Genomic DNA, 18707 nt, shown 5'->3' on the forward strand with positions numbered 1-18707 from the left:
AATTTTCTGGACACAACTGTTGTCTCTGACTGTACAAGGCTGTAATAAAAAGACTTCAGTAACTCTTGTACACATTTATTACATTATATAAAAGATGACAAATGTACAGTGAGCACTACTACCAGAACTTAGAATTAAGTTTCAGTAACAATTTATTTACAGCATCCCCGGGTTGGCACAACAAGCACTGAAGTTTCACTGCATATTTTGTCATTTGACTTTGCTTTGAAAAACTTACAGTATAGTAGAGTACTGTACCTAGCTGTGGCCAAGGAGGTGTAATATCTGCCACTGTTCATATGTTTTGGCTGTGGTGTCCTCTGTATCGTCCAAAACACACAGCACAAGATCAAACTGAACTGAGGCAGTGATGACTGAGCACTCTGTGGCACTTCTGAGTGTTGAGTGATGGGAGACTGCATTGTATTGTGATTGGCAGAGACAAGCCCAAATATCTTTTGCTACATTTTGATTGGTTCATTCATTTTCAGATTGTAACGGGTAACAGTGGTATAAATAATAAATTTACTCAAGTATAAAGTACCCTGTACAATATTTTCTCTTAAAATTACTTGAGTTTACTCAAGTAATTTAAAGAGAAAATATTGTACTCTTTATTTAAGCAAAGTTACTTCAAAGTATTAAATCATTATTGAAGTAATAAAGTAAAAATACTTCATTACTGTCCACCATTGCTTATAACTTATAATGACAGGTAAATTACTTAACCCATTGTGTACAGGGTCACCTCTGAGCTGAATAAAATCATCAGGCATTAACCAAATCAAATCTTAAGGTTGCTTCCCCATAGTGAAGAGGTAAACACCTACTTGTAAGGCTTGCTTGTACTTGGAAGTCCCATTATACATACTTATAAGAAATGCTTGCACCTACTTATAAGGAATTGTTGTAATTTGTAGTTACTTAAATCCTACTTATAAGGCTTGCCTGTACAGTACTGTAATTGGAAGTTAACTTTACACCTACTAATAAGGAATGCTTGCATTTGGAAGTAACTTTACACCTACTTTTAAGGAATGCTTTTATTTGGAAGTTACTTTACATGTAATTTTAATTTACACATTCTTATTGTTTTAATAGCAAAAGATTGATAAAAATGGATGTACTGTAAATTGGTTGACATGCTGGCTAGCTGATACAGGGTGGTGATGGGTGCTCAGCTGACAATAGCCCGTGAGGAGAGCATGATGCACACACACACACCTATCATTAAATCATTCCTTAGGTTATGTGCGGTACAGTTTGCTTATGTGTACTGTACTCTAGTGTTGTAACACCAGCATGTCTGAGAACCACTATTCTTTAGCAAAAAATTGGCACAATATTGGTGAAAAAGGTCAAATTATGGGAGGTAAAAGTCCTAACCCATAGTTCCCATAAAAAGTTGAGTTCAATTTAGAAATGATTAAGGTTTTCAAGCACTTAATACTGTATTGTTCTTTTTCGAGGGTCCGGTTAACACGACACTTGAGAGACCTCTAGGGGGACTACCGTATGCTTCCACATTTAAACTTTAAAACATCATTGTACACGGCAAGACTGTCTCTTCGGAGTACCTTGTTTCAATAATGTTTCCCACAGTCACTACTGTACATCTAAAGTTTTTTAATATCACTGTGGACAAGCAAGTGTCTTTTGAGGTGACTTTTCTGTGTAAATGGTTTCCCACATTGATCACATCTAAACTTTTTAATACCATTGTGAACAAGGAAATGCTGCTCAAGATGACTTTTTTGTGAAAACTGTTTCCCACATACACCACATTTAAAGTTCTTAACATCACTGTGCACAAGCAAGTGTGTCTTGAGATGACTTTTCTGTGTAAATAGTTTCCCACATTCATCACATCTAAACTTTTTAATACCATTGTGAACAAGGAAATGCTGCTCAAGATGACTCTTCTGTTTAAATAGTTTCCCACATTCACCACATTTAAAGTTTTTAATACCATTGTGCACAAGGAAGTGTTGCTCAAGATGACTTTTTTGTTTAAATTGTTTCCCACATTCATTACATCTAAAGTTTTTAATGTTACTGTGCACTAGTGAGTGTGTCTTGAGATGATTTTTTTGAGAAAATAGTTTCCCACATTCATCACATCTAAAGTTTTTAATACCATTGTGTGCCAGGTAGTGCTGCTCAAGATGACTTTTTTGTGAAAACTGTTTCCCACATTCACCACAAGTGAACTTTTTAATGTCATTGTGCACGAGCAAGTGTGTTTCAAGACAAATCTTCCCAAAAAATGACTTGCCACATTCCTCACAGGAGGACTGTGTTTCTCCACTAGACATTGTGTACTTCAAGTTAGTGTGACATTTGGTCTCGAGATGTTACGTCACAGTGCCTGAAACAAAACATTTTGCATTAGACAATATTCCCAACACAAGTACAATACTGCAAAATTCTTCTTTAGCAAGGAGAGAATGTCACCGTTAAATCTATTCACCGAGGCATCCTCTTCTTAAAATAACTAAAACAGGATGATTTGAAGTGATTGAGGTCATACCAGAGAGGAAAAACACCAAGGCAAGAGTTTCATTGAGTGCTAGTACTGTACTGTGAAAGAGTTATAGTAGACTGACATAGTTTATACAGAATGCAATTTCTGCAGAAAAGTTGCGGTCCTCCCAGATGTCCTTATGTGACAAGAAAAGGTGCTTGGTGGTGACACGACAAGGACTGTGGACAAAATTCTTTTCACTTTTATACCGGTCCAATGAATTACCCAAAAGTACCCGAAAGTATATTAAATCAGGGTAAAATCTTAACAAATATATGTTTTACATGAATAAAACATGATTAATAATGTTTTCATTGAAATGTAGTCAAAATAATGAAATAATAAACAGCGAAAAACGCCAAATTCCAAAGTCACCTATCCAAAATAGAGATATAATTACCGATGTTTCTGTTACTTTGGGGTATTTAACATAGCCGTAGGATTTACTTTTCGTTAGGTTAGGTTAGGTTAGCGAAGTGCATCACGATGGATCTGAGTTATCTCCCTTGTTCACGAACTCTTTGGAATTTAGCGTTCGCCAATACTGAAAGTTTTTTGCTGTTTATTATTTCATCTTACAAATTATTTTTACCAAATTTCACTAAAAATATTATTAGACATGTTTTGTGTATGTATAACAGATATTCGTTAAGATTTTACCCTGATTTAATATACTTTTGGGTACTTTGGGGTAATTCGTTGGACCCCTTTTATACAGATGACCCAACCATCCATTATCCTTCACTACGCCTCCCCAGTCTCATGAGATACCATTTTTAATGCCAGACAACACACATCATCTCTACAAGAGGACTTCACATGTGTGACTGACTGGTGAGTATCCTTACTGATTTCCTTCATCGTATCAAACTGCACAATTGAACAAAAAAATTGTCAACACCATCATTCCATCATCACACAACATTGAGATTTTGGCATCACCCTAGCTTCAAATCTTACCATTAAAAGTTTCTTCAGATATTTAGCCAAGACTGCTTCAGTGAAACTTGAACCTGTGTTCTGAGTCAGGCCCTGTCAATCATTTATGTAAGCTGAGTGTGCTCTCAGATAGAATACTGTTGTCATCTGTGGGCTGGGCATCATACCGGGGCACTAATTTGATTCACAAAAAACTACCTTAATAAAAAACAATGGACTCTCCTCAAAAATTCCATCCTTGCACATTTGTAGAGATATCTCATTTCTTTTCCTATTCTATAGGTGTGTCCCCAGTCAGTATTGTGACGTGCTACCCTCAATAGTGCCACCACCACTCACTCTCACTGGACCAACAGGGCCATCAGGGAGGGCCCATCACTCTTACAGAACCTCTGCCTTCACACACAGTATCTTCAGTCTTTAGCACAGACAAACCTCGATGAAAAGATTTAATGCTTTCTGGGGTTTTAAAGAAAAGGTGTTATCTTACTCAACAGATTAATACATTATAATCATGATACACAAGGAGACAAAATACTGTACTATATTTAAGAGACATCATACTCAAAAGGTTATTTCATCATGTGAAAGTGGGTCCCATAGGCATGACTGCCGCTTAAGGACAGCGTGGATACAGCGCACCGTATACTAAGCCTTCGGTACACAAGGAGGCAGCATAGTTGGTACCGGACTCCACTGCATTCACCTCCCCAAGTTGTAAACTTAGGTATACATTTACAGCTGGGTGAACTGGGAGTGTCTGGGATCGAACCACAGACCCCTGGAACAGGAGGTGAGCACTGTATCCACTATACTTGTTATGTCATCACACTAAAGATATATTCACTCAATGGGTTAAATCATCACACACTAACAGGTTAAGTCATCACACTAAAGATAACTTATTCAACTGGTTAATTCATTATACTAGACAGTACTGCAGAGGTTATGGAAGTGTTGTAGAGTTCTAGAATGATATTAGTACAAATACTCTCCCTAAACACCATAATTAAACACAAAACAACAATACCTTTTCCTGCACAAGAGAGATGACGTCCATTAATGACCTGTGACCTATCTCAGCCTGCGGCACCAACTGACAAGACGATATAGTTGCACTCAATCGTTGCAACTACCTGCAGTGTAGAGGAAGGATACAGCTGTAGTTAACAATTATATACTTATGACATGAATACTGCATGCCAACTGTACTGTGTGTAAATAATATATCGGGTAAGGCGCTCCAAACACAATCAAGTTAATCTTAAATACCCACCAATAAAAGAGGCATGTTATGTTCTCGTCACATTGTTTGCTGTTACGAAGGAGCAGAAAACGGGCATATATACCGTGTACAGTATATATATATATCAACAGTCCATATACACGCGAACTTCCATATATGCACAAACAATACGTCACTAGTCGTAATATACAAACTAGACACGGTACGTTCCTGAAGCTTTGGTCATATATTAAAACTTTGTATATTCAATAACATTAGTAGCTACTGTACTATGAGGATGTGTTACCTGCCTGCATTACTTATCAGTTCATATTATAGTACCAGTTTAAATACACTTTATAACTTTCTTCATAAACTTCACCTCCAAACTAGCACTTTTTATATTCAAGTTTTTTTTTGTCCCAAGTTTTAGCTGTAAAGACACTGCCGTCACACAACCATTCACAAGCGGTGACACTATGTTACACGTGACAGACGCACTTCACAATGACCTATCAATCTTTCCCCCATGTGAACTGTCTGTTATTTACCCACATGAACCAACTACTGTACAGGCACCCGTCACTTTATCAACGTTCGAGACACGAGAATTCACTTTTAAGAATTTTATATTATTACCTGATGATCACTACACTACTGTACTGTATATGAAAGGTATTCACGCTTATACGAATATTTTATTATTTGCTTTTAATGTGTTAGGATCTAAATTATAGTATGGTAGTTAGATAATAATTTACAGTAGTTAGGTAGAGTTTTTTGTTGTTTGTGGACATAATAAATTTTTTTAGGCATAATATTGGTGTTATCTAGTCATTGTGAAGCGAAGCCTATTTTTCCCAATGTTATATTACGTTGGGATAGGAATAATCACTTAATGGATGGTTTTCAAGGAACCTAACCCAGTCATAAAGTGAGGGATACCCTGTATGAGTATGAACAACAATAACAAGGAAACATATGGTACGTATAATAGAGCTCTGAGGATGACACAAAAACTCAAGACTGATTTTCATTGTTGTCCTGAAAAACAAAAAAGTATTATGATAAGATAGAAAGGTAAAATACTGACCATATCAAAAAATGACTATCAATTACAGTTTAACTAGACAAAGTAGTCATACACATGGCTATTTAATCACACAATTGGCTAGTTTAGGTTAGGGTAAAGATTCAGCAGAACACATACGTACAGGACTCGGAAATTACTAACATAATTAAGTTTTATATTTCTGACGATGCTTTAACGACTTCACTGCAGGACTGCCACTTTTAATATTTTATCTAGTTAACAGCAGATGACTTTTCAGCTTGGAAGCAACACGGTACACGAGAGGTTAAAAGGTTATCTTTGACACTGTTGTACGTTTATGGACACATGACCCACTACCACAAGGAATGATTTGTACAAGTGGACGGGACTTTACGACCAATCAAACCTTTGGCGACCTGACCTAATCTACCCTAATGATAAGCAAGCCCTAAATTTACAAAAGCTTATCTTATTTAACAATTGGAGAAAGATAAAATGAAGCCACTCTTAACAGGAAAAGTGATGCAGTATATATCATGTTGTGATCACTGTCAGGCTGACCAGAACAAGTGTTAGGCCCCCTCCCCCCCAGTGCTAAATATTACACTGGGAAGGAATTACTTTGTACAGTATCTGGTACTGTACTAAACTGGTGTTACTGGATAAAGAATTCTCTGGTTATTTCTCTTTATTTCTGACCCTGTGCTGGCCTTCATAGTAACAAGAAATTACAATACAACTGAAAACTCACAAAAGTACTAAATTTAATACTTTATCTGGTCACCCTGGTCCAGGTCTCTCATGTGACAAAGTACCGTCCCCTGATTGGTCAAGGCTGATCATGTGGATACACTTAACATTAACAAAGGTTAGGTCAAAATGCCAAATGCTTGATTGTTTTTTTATGTGTTTTACCCCACAATTTTCCTCGTCTTGTGGAAACCATTGTTGTTGTTAGTGGGTCATATCAGTGACAAAAAGGTCATATTTTTTTAAATCATAAAGATAAACATAAGAAAAACTTATTCTGATTATTGATTTCCCTTTATGGTCACTAATAAAGGTATCACACGTAGTCCCCGACTTACGACTGACTCAACTTTCGTCCAACCGCGCTTACGACCTGCTCTGACCGTACGACCGTCCGCACATACGATCGCCGCAGTCGTGACCAAAAATATTTTCAAATGACGCGCGCATTTTCTATACCGAAACGTTTCCATCCCGGGCGAGAGCGTGGCTTGTTGGGTCACCGTGTGGGTACAGCGCTTAGTTGGTGTTTGGCTGTCGTATACTATACTGATCTCGCTGTGTACTTACGTTATCGTATTAATTGACTTTATAATGACAGGAAAGCGTACAAGTGAGAGTGCTGGTGGTGCTCAGAAGAAAAGGAGACAGGCAATTACTTTTGAGATGAAAATGAAGATAATAATGCAATATGAGAATGGAAAAACTGTAGCAACAATCTCACGCGACCTAGGTTTCTCACACTCGACCATATCCACTATTCTGAAGGACAAGGAACGTATTCGTGAAGTAGTGAAAGGAACAACACCTATAAAGGGAACTATAATATCAAAGAAAAGACAAGGTCCTATTCACGATATGGAAAAATTATTGGTGATATGGATAGAAGACCAGATACAGAAGCGTGTACCCTTAAGCCTTCTAACCATACAGGCTAAAGCAAGAAGCCTGTTCCAAAGCCTGAAGGAGCAGGCAGGAGATGAATGTGAGCAAACCTTCACAGCAAGTCATGGGTGGTTTAACAGATTTAAAAAAAGCTACAGTCTACATAATGTTAAGGTGAGTGGAGAGGCAGCTAGTGCCGATGTTGGTGCTGCCGAAGCTTTTAAGGAGGAGTTAGATCATGTGATTGTGGAAGGAAATTATTTGCCTGAGCAAATATTCAATGTGGATGAGACTGGATTATTGTGGCAGCGCATGCCTGAGCGGACATACATCCACAAAGAGGCGAAAAAATGCCAGGATTCAAGGCATTCAAGGACAGAATTACACTTCTATTCGGGGGGAATGTTGCTGGCTTCAAGCTAAAGCCCTTCATGATCTATCATTCAGAGAACCCCAGGGCTTTTAAACATGTCAGCAAGCACACACTGCCGGTGTTTTATCGCAGTAACAAGAAAGCGTGGATGACCCTAGTACTATTTGAGGATTGGTTCATGACTTGTTTCATTCCTCGAGTCTGCAACAACGGATTCCATTCAAGGTTTTACTGATTTAGGATAATGCTCCGGGACACCCACCACACCTGGACGACATGCACCCTGATGTTAAGGTAGTGTACATTCCACCTAACACTACCTCTGTCATCAAGGTGCTATTGCTGCCTTTAAAGCGTATTATTTAAGCACGACCTTCGCTCAGGCCGTCGCTGCTACTGAAGGTGAAAAAAACGCTCAGACAGTTTTGGAAGGAGTACAACGTGTCATGTACAAAGAACATTAGTACAGCATTGGATCAGGTTACAAAACATTGCATGAATGGAATATTAGTAACAAGATAGTGGAATTAGGTAAAGAGCTTTAGTTAGAAATTAATAATGATGATGTTGAAGTTTTCAGTGAAACAAATGGTAGAGACATTTACTAAGAACACAATTCCTCACAGTTATCCAATCTACTACAGATAAAGTCTCCAAATTGTACTTCTAACCATCATTACTACCTATAAATAAATAATTCCCTCAATAAGGTGACCTAATGGACGTGACCTTAAGAAACATTAATAGTCAATTATTTATCATCCCAACCCATATAATAATGCTTAGATAAGTGAAGTTAGATATATAATTACTTTTATTAGTGATATTACTTACCTATAGAGCCATAATTAGAGGATAATGGTGAAAAATAACAGCCATTCTACAGTTAGGGGTCACACAACAACAAGGGAAATACTCGATGCTGATTGGTCGACAGCTTCAGGCAGATAATTATGTACCGTATGTAGTTTAGAGGTAGTGTTATTTATTTTGTTTATTATTTTTAGTTTAATATCTATTTTTAAATGTGTATTTTTAGGTTTATTTTTGTATTTTATGTATGTGTGTGATTTTGTGATTTAAGGGATCTGAATTATAAAGTATGTTATGTGTTCTATTTTTTCTTTGTTTTATTTGCATTTTATATTTAAATTTCATATTTTTATTAGTATTTTCTTATTTTATTAGTTTAGTGGTAGTTAGTTAATTGTTTTGTATTTTTTTTATCATTACACTATTTATGAGAATGCTGGCCGTTGGTTCTTTTATTGTTACTCTAAGACTTTTTTATTTGTTCAGTGTCTAATGCTCTTATTTAATCTCTCTTTTGTTAATTTTGTAGATATTCAGTTTTTTTTCTCATTTTTCATTTCTTGGTCAAGCTGACTTTAACACCATCTGATCTCCAGCACTGATCATGTCACTCATGTTAATATAACTTACTAACACAGTCCAGGGACATCTCAATACCTAGTTCCTCCATTCTGATTAAGACCACATGGTTAACTGTGTCTGATGAACAGTTGAAGTCAGCAACATTCTAGTCTGCCACCCACTCCACTCCATCCATCTTCCATACAGTCTTCTATTTTACCTATCACTTTTTACACTCCATTTTGCAACACCACATTACTCTCCTCTCCTTACATACACCTCCCTCCTTTCTCTACATTTTTTAAGCATCACACACACATTCTTCCCCTGCTATAACCTTTACACACCTAACACGCTAGAAAGTTATCATTCTTAATTTTTTATGCCACCTGACTGCTCCATGGTCAACCCTCTTCTTAAACATGTTACAATACAACTGTGCTCACTACATCCCTAAACTTGAGCCTTCATTCTCCTTCCACCTTGTACACATACATAACCCTCAACAGTGTGCACCATGACCACTTACTTTATCAGTCAGTACAGTAGTGCTCCAGTTCCCCATCTCCCTTACACACATCAATCCATCCTTCACTTTCTCTCAGCCCAACCTGTGAAGCATACATAAAGCAGTCATCAGATCATTGCCAACTAGTAACTTCAGAGCCTTAATTCATGCACTCACCCTTTCCACCTGTTGCACTTTCTTCATCCACTTATAAAAAGATCAATATTCCTTCACCACCCATTTCACATTCACTCCTCTTCCACTATATTGCACATCTATCGTTCTTACAAGTACGTAATCAGCTGTCTAGAACCACCTCAATTCTCACACACAGCCGACACTGAACTTTCCACAATACCGCCTGCTCTTCCTGCATTGTACGTACCTATATTTAAACTTCCATTTTTTTCCAAACACAGCATTTTTTATTCTGACGTTTAAAGTACAAGTACCATACAGCACCTACGGCAGTTGACCGACTGCCCCAAACTGAGGACGAGTCTTCCGTCGGGTAAAAAATACAATATTTAATAATAATTTTTATTGAGATCAGCAGGATGACTTGTGTTTTTATCAGGTTTCTCCAACTAATCTCAAGTGACGGGATTAAACATAGACAATGGCAGTTTTTCAAAGTAATGTTATAGTAATGCAATGTTAGATTGGTTTGTCAAGAAAGTGCTAGGTTTTGAAGAGTAATGCATAGGCATTAAGTTTAAAACTACATTAAATATTATAGAGCAAAGTCGAAGCAAAATGTATCAGGTTTACAGTGATGAAAAATACACTCCTTATTTAAGAAGTGTTTTTGTGCTATCTGTGAGTATGAAAACTGTAATTTCTAAAACTAAGTAAGGCCATATACACTGCTGATGCTTTGTGATTACTTTTAACATGAACTGGCAACCATTACATACCATGACTTTAAATGTAAAAAAGTAAAGTAACAACTTATTAACAATGAGACCTTACAGGAAGTTGAAACCTCAAATACATTATTTGAAATAAACAACAAAATTACATTTGATAAACCTCAAAGATAATCAAGATATCTAAAAAAAAGAGTAAAAGTAAAATGTTTCATTCTCACAAATATGTGTTGTGGATCAAGGAGGGTTGAACATATCCGAGTGCTCATTACTGTATCTCTTTTGATCTCGATCTGACACGAGTAAACTTATGGCGCGTGCAGTACAGTATATGTGACTCGTGCCACATGGCTACCAAAACTTAACACAACTGGTGAGATATACAAGTAGTTGTTGTTTAGTCTGTACAACTCAGTAACTTCTAAAGTTTGTCTATTTTATAAAACGTAAAGGAGTGAACAATATATTGACACTAAGTAAAATAAATGTCTTTTAACGTAATAATGACAAACAGAATACGCATAGAAAAGTTTATTTCTGAAATGTTTGGACCAAAACTCATAAACACAATAATGAATGCAATGCTTACAGTACATAACTTTTAAAAGATCTTGGCAGGATTCCCCTGCATACTGAGTAAAACAGAGAAATAATAACTACAAATTTTCTTTCCATTACTAAGAATAATGATGAAGCTACTAACAGCCCCCTTATCCTTGTTAATCATCTGTAATTTATGCACTTTAAATGGTGATGCGAGGTAATCCCCCTTTAAGTAAACTGTATGGTAGCAATTTATTGAAGCTTCAATTTTTTTAAATTGATACATGTTCACACCCTGATCCATTCCGACTTACATCAGATAACAAGGTGAGGAGAAAAATAAAATGCCGAAGATAACAGAACTTGTTAAAGCATAATCCACTATTCAAAACTGAATTCCCTCCCCCGGCCTCTGCCTCTGCCCTTCAAGGGTTTATCTTCTGCTGCTGCCTTCTCTGCTCGTCGCCTCTTCACGTCCCAATTGTAAATACGAGCCATTGTCACTTCAGTCGTGGTACACTGGTTTCTGTACAGGTAGGAAAATTATTTTAAACTCTTTATGAAGAACTACAAGTAAAGACTGTTACAATAATGAAGCTACGACTATACTGTACTGTACTACTGCTGAATAAAGCTAACCATGTATGTATTTATTTTAGAATACAGTACAGTACAACCTCAATACACTGGACTAATTGGGGTACGGTAACAGTACACCCCAGTCCGGAAAATGCGAAAGTCTGAAAAAAGTGAGTCAATAGAGGGGGGTGACATAACACTACTTGTCTTGTTATAATGTTACTACACTTCAATAACTAACGTATTTAAGTACATAACAAGGTTGGTAAAACACTAATACATCTTCAATAAAAGATACGAGATAAAACTTTCTGGGTTGAAAATCAGGCTGCAGTACTGTACAGTAAGTCTGGTCTTTGACTACTTTTTTCACTGAGATAACTGTTTTATACTGTAAAGTGTTATATGTAAGTAAAAGAATTTGTGTTATGAATAGAAAAATCTGTACAGTATTATAAAGATAAAGAGTGTGTGGGAGGTGAAACTGTATCTAGGAACAGGAGGAAGAGGGTTGATAAAAAATGAATCAACTTTCCAAACAAGAAAACCCCCCCACCCCCCAAGTCATTGTGGTCATTTGTTTTCACAGCTCAAACAGCTGATTGTCCAAGCTCCCTCCTTCCCCCTCTCTCTCATGCTTATAATAATAATAATACAGCAATAATGTAATAATAATAATAGCTGGTCTTGTTTTCAAGGGCCAGTTTTTCTAAACAATTCACTAGTGCTGAAAACACTGCAAAATCACTCATATCTTTCTTCAGCAATTAGTAAATAGTACTGCAGTGAATTTATCAGCAGTTAATAAATAATATTTTAGTGTATTATACATCTATATATTCCCTGGTTTATTCATTAATCGGTTGTCTAAGTGTACAAGTAGCCATGTATAACTCAAAAGGTAATAAATAACATTGTCTGGAAGGTAACTCCATACCAAACAATATATAGTAAGTTATAGTGACCCTGTTGTAAGATGATTTGATGAAAACTCTCACAGGAATACTTCTTGTCCTCTATTTTCATATATAACCAAATATGGTGAGTGAGGTGTTACAAAATAACTATTGGTGGCTCTATACGAACCTGACTGACAAATGGCTGGACAACATTACAGTAGTGACAATTTCAAGTTGAGACGAAAAGAATGAAACTTACCTTAAAAAGTCAAGATCATGCTCCACTTGTTTTAGATTCTTTGTGGCATTGCCTAAGTTTTTGGATAGAAGACCTTCAGCATCCCCAAGACCATACTCCAGCATCACATTAGCCTGTCAAGATCAGTTAAACCATCATTAGGTATGAAAACGTATCTTCATGGTCAGTAATGGTTGACCCCAGCTGCCCTTGAGAGCGTAACTGGTAGGATGTTGATCCATTCCTCCCACGAAGTTCTTTATGACATTCACAAGAAGCTAACACATTTGTAAACTACTTAAATTCACTACTGTATACTAATTCCCATAACAGAGTATAAACTTTTGTGGTATATACAGTGCTGACTCTCCTTACTATCACGAAAGAATACTCAGCCTTTACTTGATAAAACACGGAGTCATCGGGCACTTTGTAACATTATCAAGAAATAATTACAACAATCAAATGGGAAAAAAGACGTGTGTGTGTGATCAAATAACAGCCATTTATACCATGATGATGAAATATTTCGTCTTTAGGATCCTGATGTATATGAGCACCGAGACATTTAAAAACAAAAGAGGGTCACTAGCCATTTATATTCAACATGAACAAGAACTCTATCACTTAAGACAACTGTAATAAGATCATATATCCCAGTTTTCCCTCATCCCCTGCTACCTTGATCAAACACCTTCACTGCTTCTAAAATCCTCTTCCAATACTGTACATTATATAGCCCATTATTATAAAGTCAAGAGGCTATCAAGGTGCAAAAATCATCCTTATTCTAGCTATCTCATCCACAGATCTATGCCCCACCATAAAGCCCATTTCTTTCTTTGTCATGTATGATTGTTTTCTTATACCGTACCTGTACAGCACAAACCAAAGATGGAAAACTCTCTTTCTCCAGTTTGTTTCTGTATTATGGAGAATGATGATGATGGCTACAGCTCATTCACACTTTCCTTAGTATTTCCGAGATAATCCATTTTTATACTGCCCTATGTATTTTAAATGCCCCAAGCAGTTGAGTGATATTTTGCAAAGAACCACAGGCATTCCTCCACACAGACACATCCTCTGGACTTCCTTTTTACCACCACTTCTTAGTTATACAATGAAAACACATAAATACTCTTCTGCAGCAAAGGGTCGAGTGAGGTCGTGTGTGAATACTGACGGGCAATTTGTGTCTCACCGAACTATTTTCTTATCAACTGGTGTTAGTATAATCCTACGAACACTACAGGATGCCACTGTGAGCTTTAGAACTTAAATAATAACCAACTAGGAAGTTTTCTTGTGGTAATAAGGACAGAGCATAGGAATAACTGATGTCTATACACTACTTATAATTAATTCATAATATTCACAATCTTAGAAATAACACTCCTGAATTGCTATCTCTCTGTGGTGTAGATCATAGGTGATGGAAACCCTCGACTCTTACAAACCCTTTCCTGCTCTATTACAAGATGGCTGGAACCAAGAACAAACAAGACTCATCACTTGCTGTCATTCACTTAATCTAACTGATGTGTTCTAACATGGTGTTCCTCTTCTATGACAAGGTCTCTGATATGGGTTATCCCTTATGTATAGAAGGATTTTATAAGACTTACTCCTAGCCAAAGACAAACGCGATCTGTAGGTGGAATGTTTGCCTTCATGTACACCTGGTCTGAGAGGAGATACCTCGTCTCAATGACTTCTGCCGTGTCCTTCCTCGTTTTCATTTCTTTCACAATTTGTAGAGAACTCTTGATGTCTGGAATCTGAGACTTCAACCTGAAAAACAAAACAGAACTTAAGCTCACATTCGATAAACACAATATTTAATTTCTTCACCAACAAATCAATATCTGAAATTAAAGTAGGAATTGGTGACTGGAGTGAAACTAATATATGAAGATACAAAGTGAAGACTGTTATGGGAAGAGGGACACAGAGAGCTTGTTTCAACTGTATGATCCTTTCCAAACTATCAGACTGTTGTAGGAGTTGCCAGTGTGAGGGGACGTTAGGCAGGGACCGACACATTACTAGTCGAGGCTACCCAAAGAAGCCAAGTTACAAATTGTAGGAATGTTTTTAATAAAGAAATACAATGCAGCATTATTGACAGAACCTATTGATTCCTTTATTCAATTCCTGCAGAGTGCATAAGTGGTGAGTGTACCAGCTGGGAACCCAATGCTCTTACCAGACAATTACTACAATTACAATATTTTATCATTAGTTTTCATATTGTCATCATAATCACCAGTGGCCTCAGTACATAACAGAACAACATAAGAAATGACGAAATGAAAATCATGTAATTAAAGGCAAGCTTGAATAGGTGGCAACAGCTTATGAACAGAGTGAGTGGATACTGACGGATAAGACATCGACATACAAAAACTAAGTCGGGGATTGTCTGAGAAAAAGGAATATAACTATGGATGAAAAGTGGAGGTGTAATGGATGGATATTACCGTCCAAGGCAAGAACTTTGGTCACATGGACGACTAAAATATACAGGAAGAAGTAGTACAGTAACTCCACCAGGAAGAAAGTCAAACAACGGCAGCACGTGACTTACTTTTTACGCCTTGCCTGTAGATGAACCTCCATAAATTTGTATTTGTTCAGCTGCTCATCTAAGCGCTTGATAACCTCTTGTGCATTGGCGTTGTCTTCCTTCTTCATGAATGAGTCGACATCTTCCTGTAAGTACGTGCACGGGTCTTTAACACATAATGGGTCCACATTATTAGTTTTAATGTTTCTAAATAACCCAACAGTCCGCTTTCAGTTCTAGTATTTTTCACGTGGGAAAGTTATTCAGTTTTCTGTTTAACTTGAGATAATAATTGGATCATATTAATATAAATAATTACGAATTATTTAAATGATCATTGTCAACTTTACAGAGGGCCAGTGTTGTACCAGTAAGTTACCTAACCTAATAAAATCTATATAAACTTGAACTTCATCTCAATCTTATTATATTTGATTACATTAAGGATAAAATTACAGATTACAATAACTAAAGAGACTCTAATGTGGCATGAGGTGTGTAGTGAAGGCATGACTCATGACAGATGGTGTTGGTGTCATGTGTCACTTGAGTCCTCCAGTTTATAAGTTAATCTAATTACTCTCTAGAAGTTAATATACTTTATTTATATACTTACTACAAACTGGGCCTCTGGTATGCCCATATAACTTTTACTCTCGTCTAAAGGTTTTTCACTGTCGCCGGCCATGATGTTTACACCCTACTGAAGTGTTCCAATAATCCTCTAATGTTAAGGAAAAGTCACATTAATATAACCTTAATTCAACTTTAAATATGTAAGGTTATTTTTTTAATGTTTGTTTAATATAATATTTTAATTTTTATCAATGAAAATAATTGAGTTTTGTTATAGGGAATATATTTTAAGAGACTATAATTTATGTTTGATAGATATGGTATTTTAGCGCCAATTTCGCGAATTTTTTATATTTGGCGATAAATATTTTGGCGATGTTGGCGTTAAACTATTATTAATGCGATAATTAGATAGATGATAATTTCTATTTGTAAATTAATGGTTTGAACTATTCTGTTACTAAAAACCAGGAGGAAAAAATAAAATTCAAAATATTAGAGGACAGTAGAGGTGCACATGGGCGTTGGTGATACAAAGGGGTGGACTGTGGGCGTTGGGACATAGTATTAATTATATTGTATTGAGATGACAAGGTTCTTACATCATTTTGTAGGGAATTATCACTACAGGAAATACAGCTACTAAATGTTAGGGGCGAGAGATGGTCCTAACTGATTAAGACAATCCTAGACAGAAAACATATTTATTCATTAAACTCACCATATAGTTATACAAGTTGACTGGTTCATCATTTACCTCATCACCACCCACTAGAGGAGGCCATGCTCAGGGAAGGATGCCAGTAGCCTGAATAGGAATAAGATCCCTCTATTGTTCTTGATAAATTTGTCAAGGGGTTTTTGCAGCCTGATTCCACAGCTTGAGCTGGTAGACAGTTCCATAGCTATCATCTATATGACAAAGTACTTTCCTTATGTTCGTCCTACATGAAAAATGAACAAGCTTGAAGTAATGCACCCTCAAGTCCTCGTGCTGGTGGTGCATGACAGATCGTGAATCATCTTACAGTAGTCGCTCTGTGTTGCACTTTTTCTTCCTTTGGCCATTCTTAGACGCCAAGGATAGACTTACAATGACCTGGACCATGTGGTGTTCATAAATCACAGCTTAGGATTTTGTTGCATCCACCAATTACAGGAACTTGTTTTGTCTGCCAATCACAGTTGAGGACCTTGTAATGTCCACCAATCATAATCCAGGGCCTCGTTGTGTCCACCAATCATAATCCAGAGCCTCGTTGTGTCCACCAATCATAACCCAGGGCCTCGTTGTGTCCAAGCACCAACATACCACCCAAACTAACACACCATAAACATTCACCAACACATCTCAAATGATCAATAACGTCCACCAAGACAACATTCACCAACACACCACTAACATACTGTAGGTAGGTACTGCACTGTTCATCTATCACCACTAACTCCAACCTTGTGTCTGTCTCACATTCCAGAACTTTAAAACCACTGGAAGGATTGACAATAATTTATAGAAAAAGTTACTGTCAACAAGATGATGTACCATGGATAACTGCCAGATCCTTATCATATTGCTCAATGTCACACTTTGGAGCCAGTGGTCAAGACATACATTGGTTTAACTGATCAATGGTGCTACAACAACATCCTGGGCCACACACGGTACCATACTGACCCAAAATGAAAGAATAAGGTTGGCCATGTCTCAACGTCTCACAGAACAGTCAACAGTTTGGAAGAATTTGACACACCATCTGTAAGAATTTCTTGCTGGGTTGGATTGTGGTTAACATCTGAGGAATTTATTTTTGTTTAAATGACCTTGATATAAATCTCTCTATAAATTCCATACAGTATAAGCATATATATACAATGGCAGATCTAGGCCTGTGAGGTACAAAAGTGAGGAATCCCTGAGACTGAAACTACTTAGTTATTTTAGTAACACACTGTTGTGATATAAGAATAAAACACCTAAAAAACAAACATTGACTACCATAGGCCAAGAATATGGGAAATTTATTTCAACCTTAAGCCTCTCAGTCAGCAACAACACCCCCCCTCCCCCCCAGGTTGCCCGCTACAGTACTACTATGGTAAAACTAATTAGCCAGTGACAATAAAAATAAACCAAAAGAAGCTTAATTTTTATATTTTCTTTCTCATATTTAAAGTTGGGTGCCCAGGGCAGATCCAGGGAGGGGGCTGGAGGTCTGGACCTCCCTTTTCATCAGAAATTTCAACTTTTTCTTTAATGCAGTATTGTATTCAAGACATTTTTGTATAGTAAAAATTAATTACTATTGATCTCAGAATATCTCTTAATAACAAGTGCACATGGCTTCAAAGTGCCCATGATAATGGTCAGATTTAAAAAAAAATTCTGGGAGGGGGGGTGGGCTTACAGCGCTCCTCGGCTGGGTGGGCTCGCTCTGCTTGCCACGTTCCCCTACCCACAACTTCTTGGAACCCCCCCCCTTTTGATATTCCTGGATCTGCCCCTGGTGCTCTGTTTGGCCACACACCCTGAACACTTCTAAATCTGGCACTGCTAAATAGCATCAATCTTCAATCCCAGATTAAAGAGGGTGCTTGATTCTATTTACAGTACAGGTATGTGGAGTACACTACAGTATTGTACAGTACACTTTAATACAGTAAACAGAAAGAGATGCATGTACTGTACTGTACAGTGTTCTGGTTGTTCCTTGTATGACTTCTGTTGACTAAATGGGCAAGTAATACAGTCCATACTGTTATTTAAATTTACCCTTTGGCTGTTGTTGTTGTGTTGCTCTTGTC

General features: G+C 37.0%; 2 protein-coding genes across 3 annotated transcripts; both read right to left on the reverse strand.

Moving 5' to 3' along the window:
* Window positions 1-59: 59 nt before the first annotated feature.
* Window positions 60-8676, reverse strand: LOC121868128 (gastrula zinc finger protein XlCGF8.2DB-like). 2 transcript variants are annotated; one of them, XM_042368431.1, is made up of 4 exons: window positions 8585-8676; window positions 4494-4599; window positions 4028-4244; window positions 60-2368 (listed from the first exon to the last, which is right to left on the reverse strand). In XM_042368431.1, exon 4 carries the CDS (start codon window positions 2313-2315, stop codon window positions 1617-1619), a length of 699 nt encoding a protein of 232 aa, XP_042224365.1. In that variant the 5' UTR covers window positions 2316-2368; window positions 4028-4244; window positions 4494-4599; window positions 8585-8676; the 3' UTR covers window positions 60-1616. The 2 variants fall into 2 exon arrangements, with proteins under 2 accessions (XP_042224365.1, XP_042224367.1); XM_042368433.1 differs by lacking the exon at window positions 4028-4244.
* A 1482-nt stretch (window positions 8677-10158) lies between these two features.
* LOC121868130 (prefoldin subunit 3-like) lies at window positions 10159-16040 on the reverse strand. Its single transcript, XM_042368435.1, has 5 exons — window positions 15946-16040; window positions 15351-15475; window positions 14389-14554; window positions 12782-12894; window positions 10159-11570 (listed from the first exon to the last, which is right to left on the reverse strand). The coding sequence occupies exons 1-5, from the start codon at window positions 16015-16017 to the stop codon at window positions 11426-11428; spliced, it is 621 nt and encodes a 206-aa protein (XP_042224369.1). The 5' UTR covers window positions 16018-16040; the 3' UTR covers window positions 10159-11425.
* Between the last annotated feature and the right edge of the window lie 2667 nt (window positions 16041-18707).

This window comes from Homarus americanus, unplaced genomic scaffold (assembly GCF_018991925.1).
Source record: "Homarus americanus isolate GMGI-L3 unplaced genomic scaffold, GMGI_Hamer_2.0 scaffold47967, whole genome shotgun sequence".
NCBI lineage: Eukaryota > Metazoa > Arthropoda > Malacostraca > Decapoda > Nephropidae > Homarus > Homarus americanus.

Bases quoted from the DNA above. Each gene is read 5' to 3' on its own strand.
- LOC121868128 (XM_042368433.1), bottom strand. From the start codon at position 2,315: ATGTCTAGTGGAGAAACACAGTCCTCCTGTGAGGAATGTGGCAAGTCA.
- LOC121868130 (XM_042368435.1), bottom strand. From the start codon at position 16,017: ATGGCCGGCGACAGTGAAAAACCTTTAGACGAGAGTAAAAGTTATATG. The intron at 15,476-15,945 runs GTAAGTATATAA...ACGTACTTACAG, and splicing joins TACCAGAGGCCCAGTTTGTA to GAAGATGTCGACTCATTCAT. The intron at 14,555-15,350 runs GTAAGTCACGTG...TTTGTTTTTCAG, and splicing joins CTACAGGCAAGGCGTAAAAA to GTTGAAGTCTCAGATTCCAG.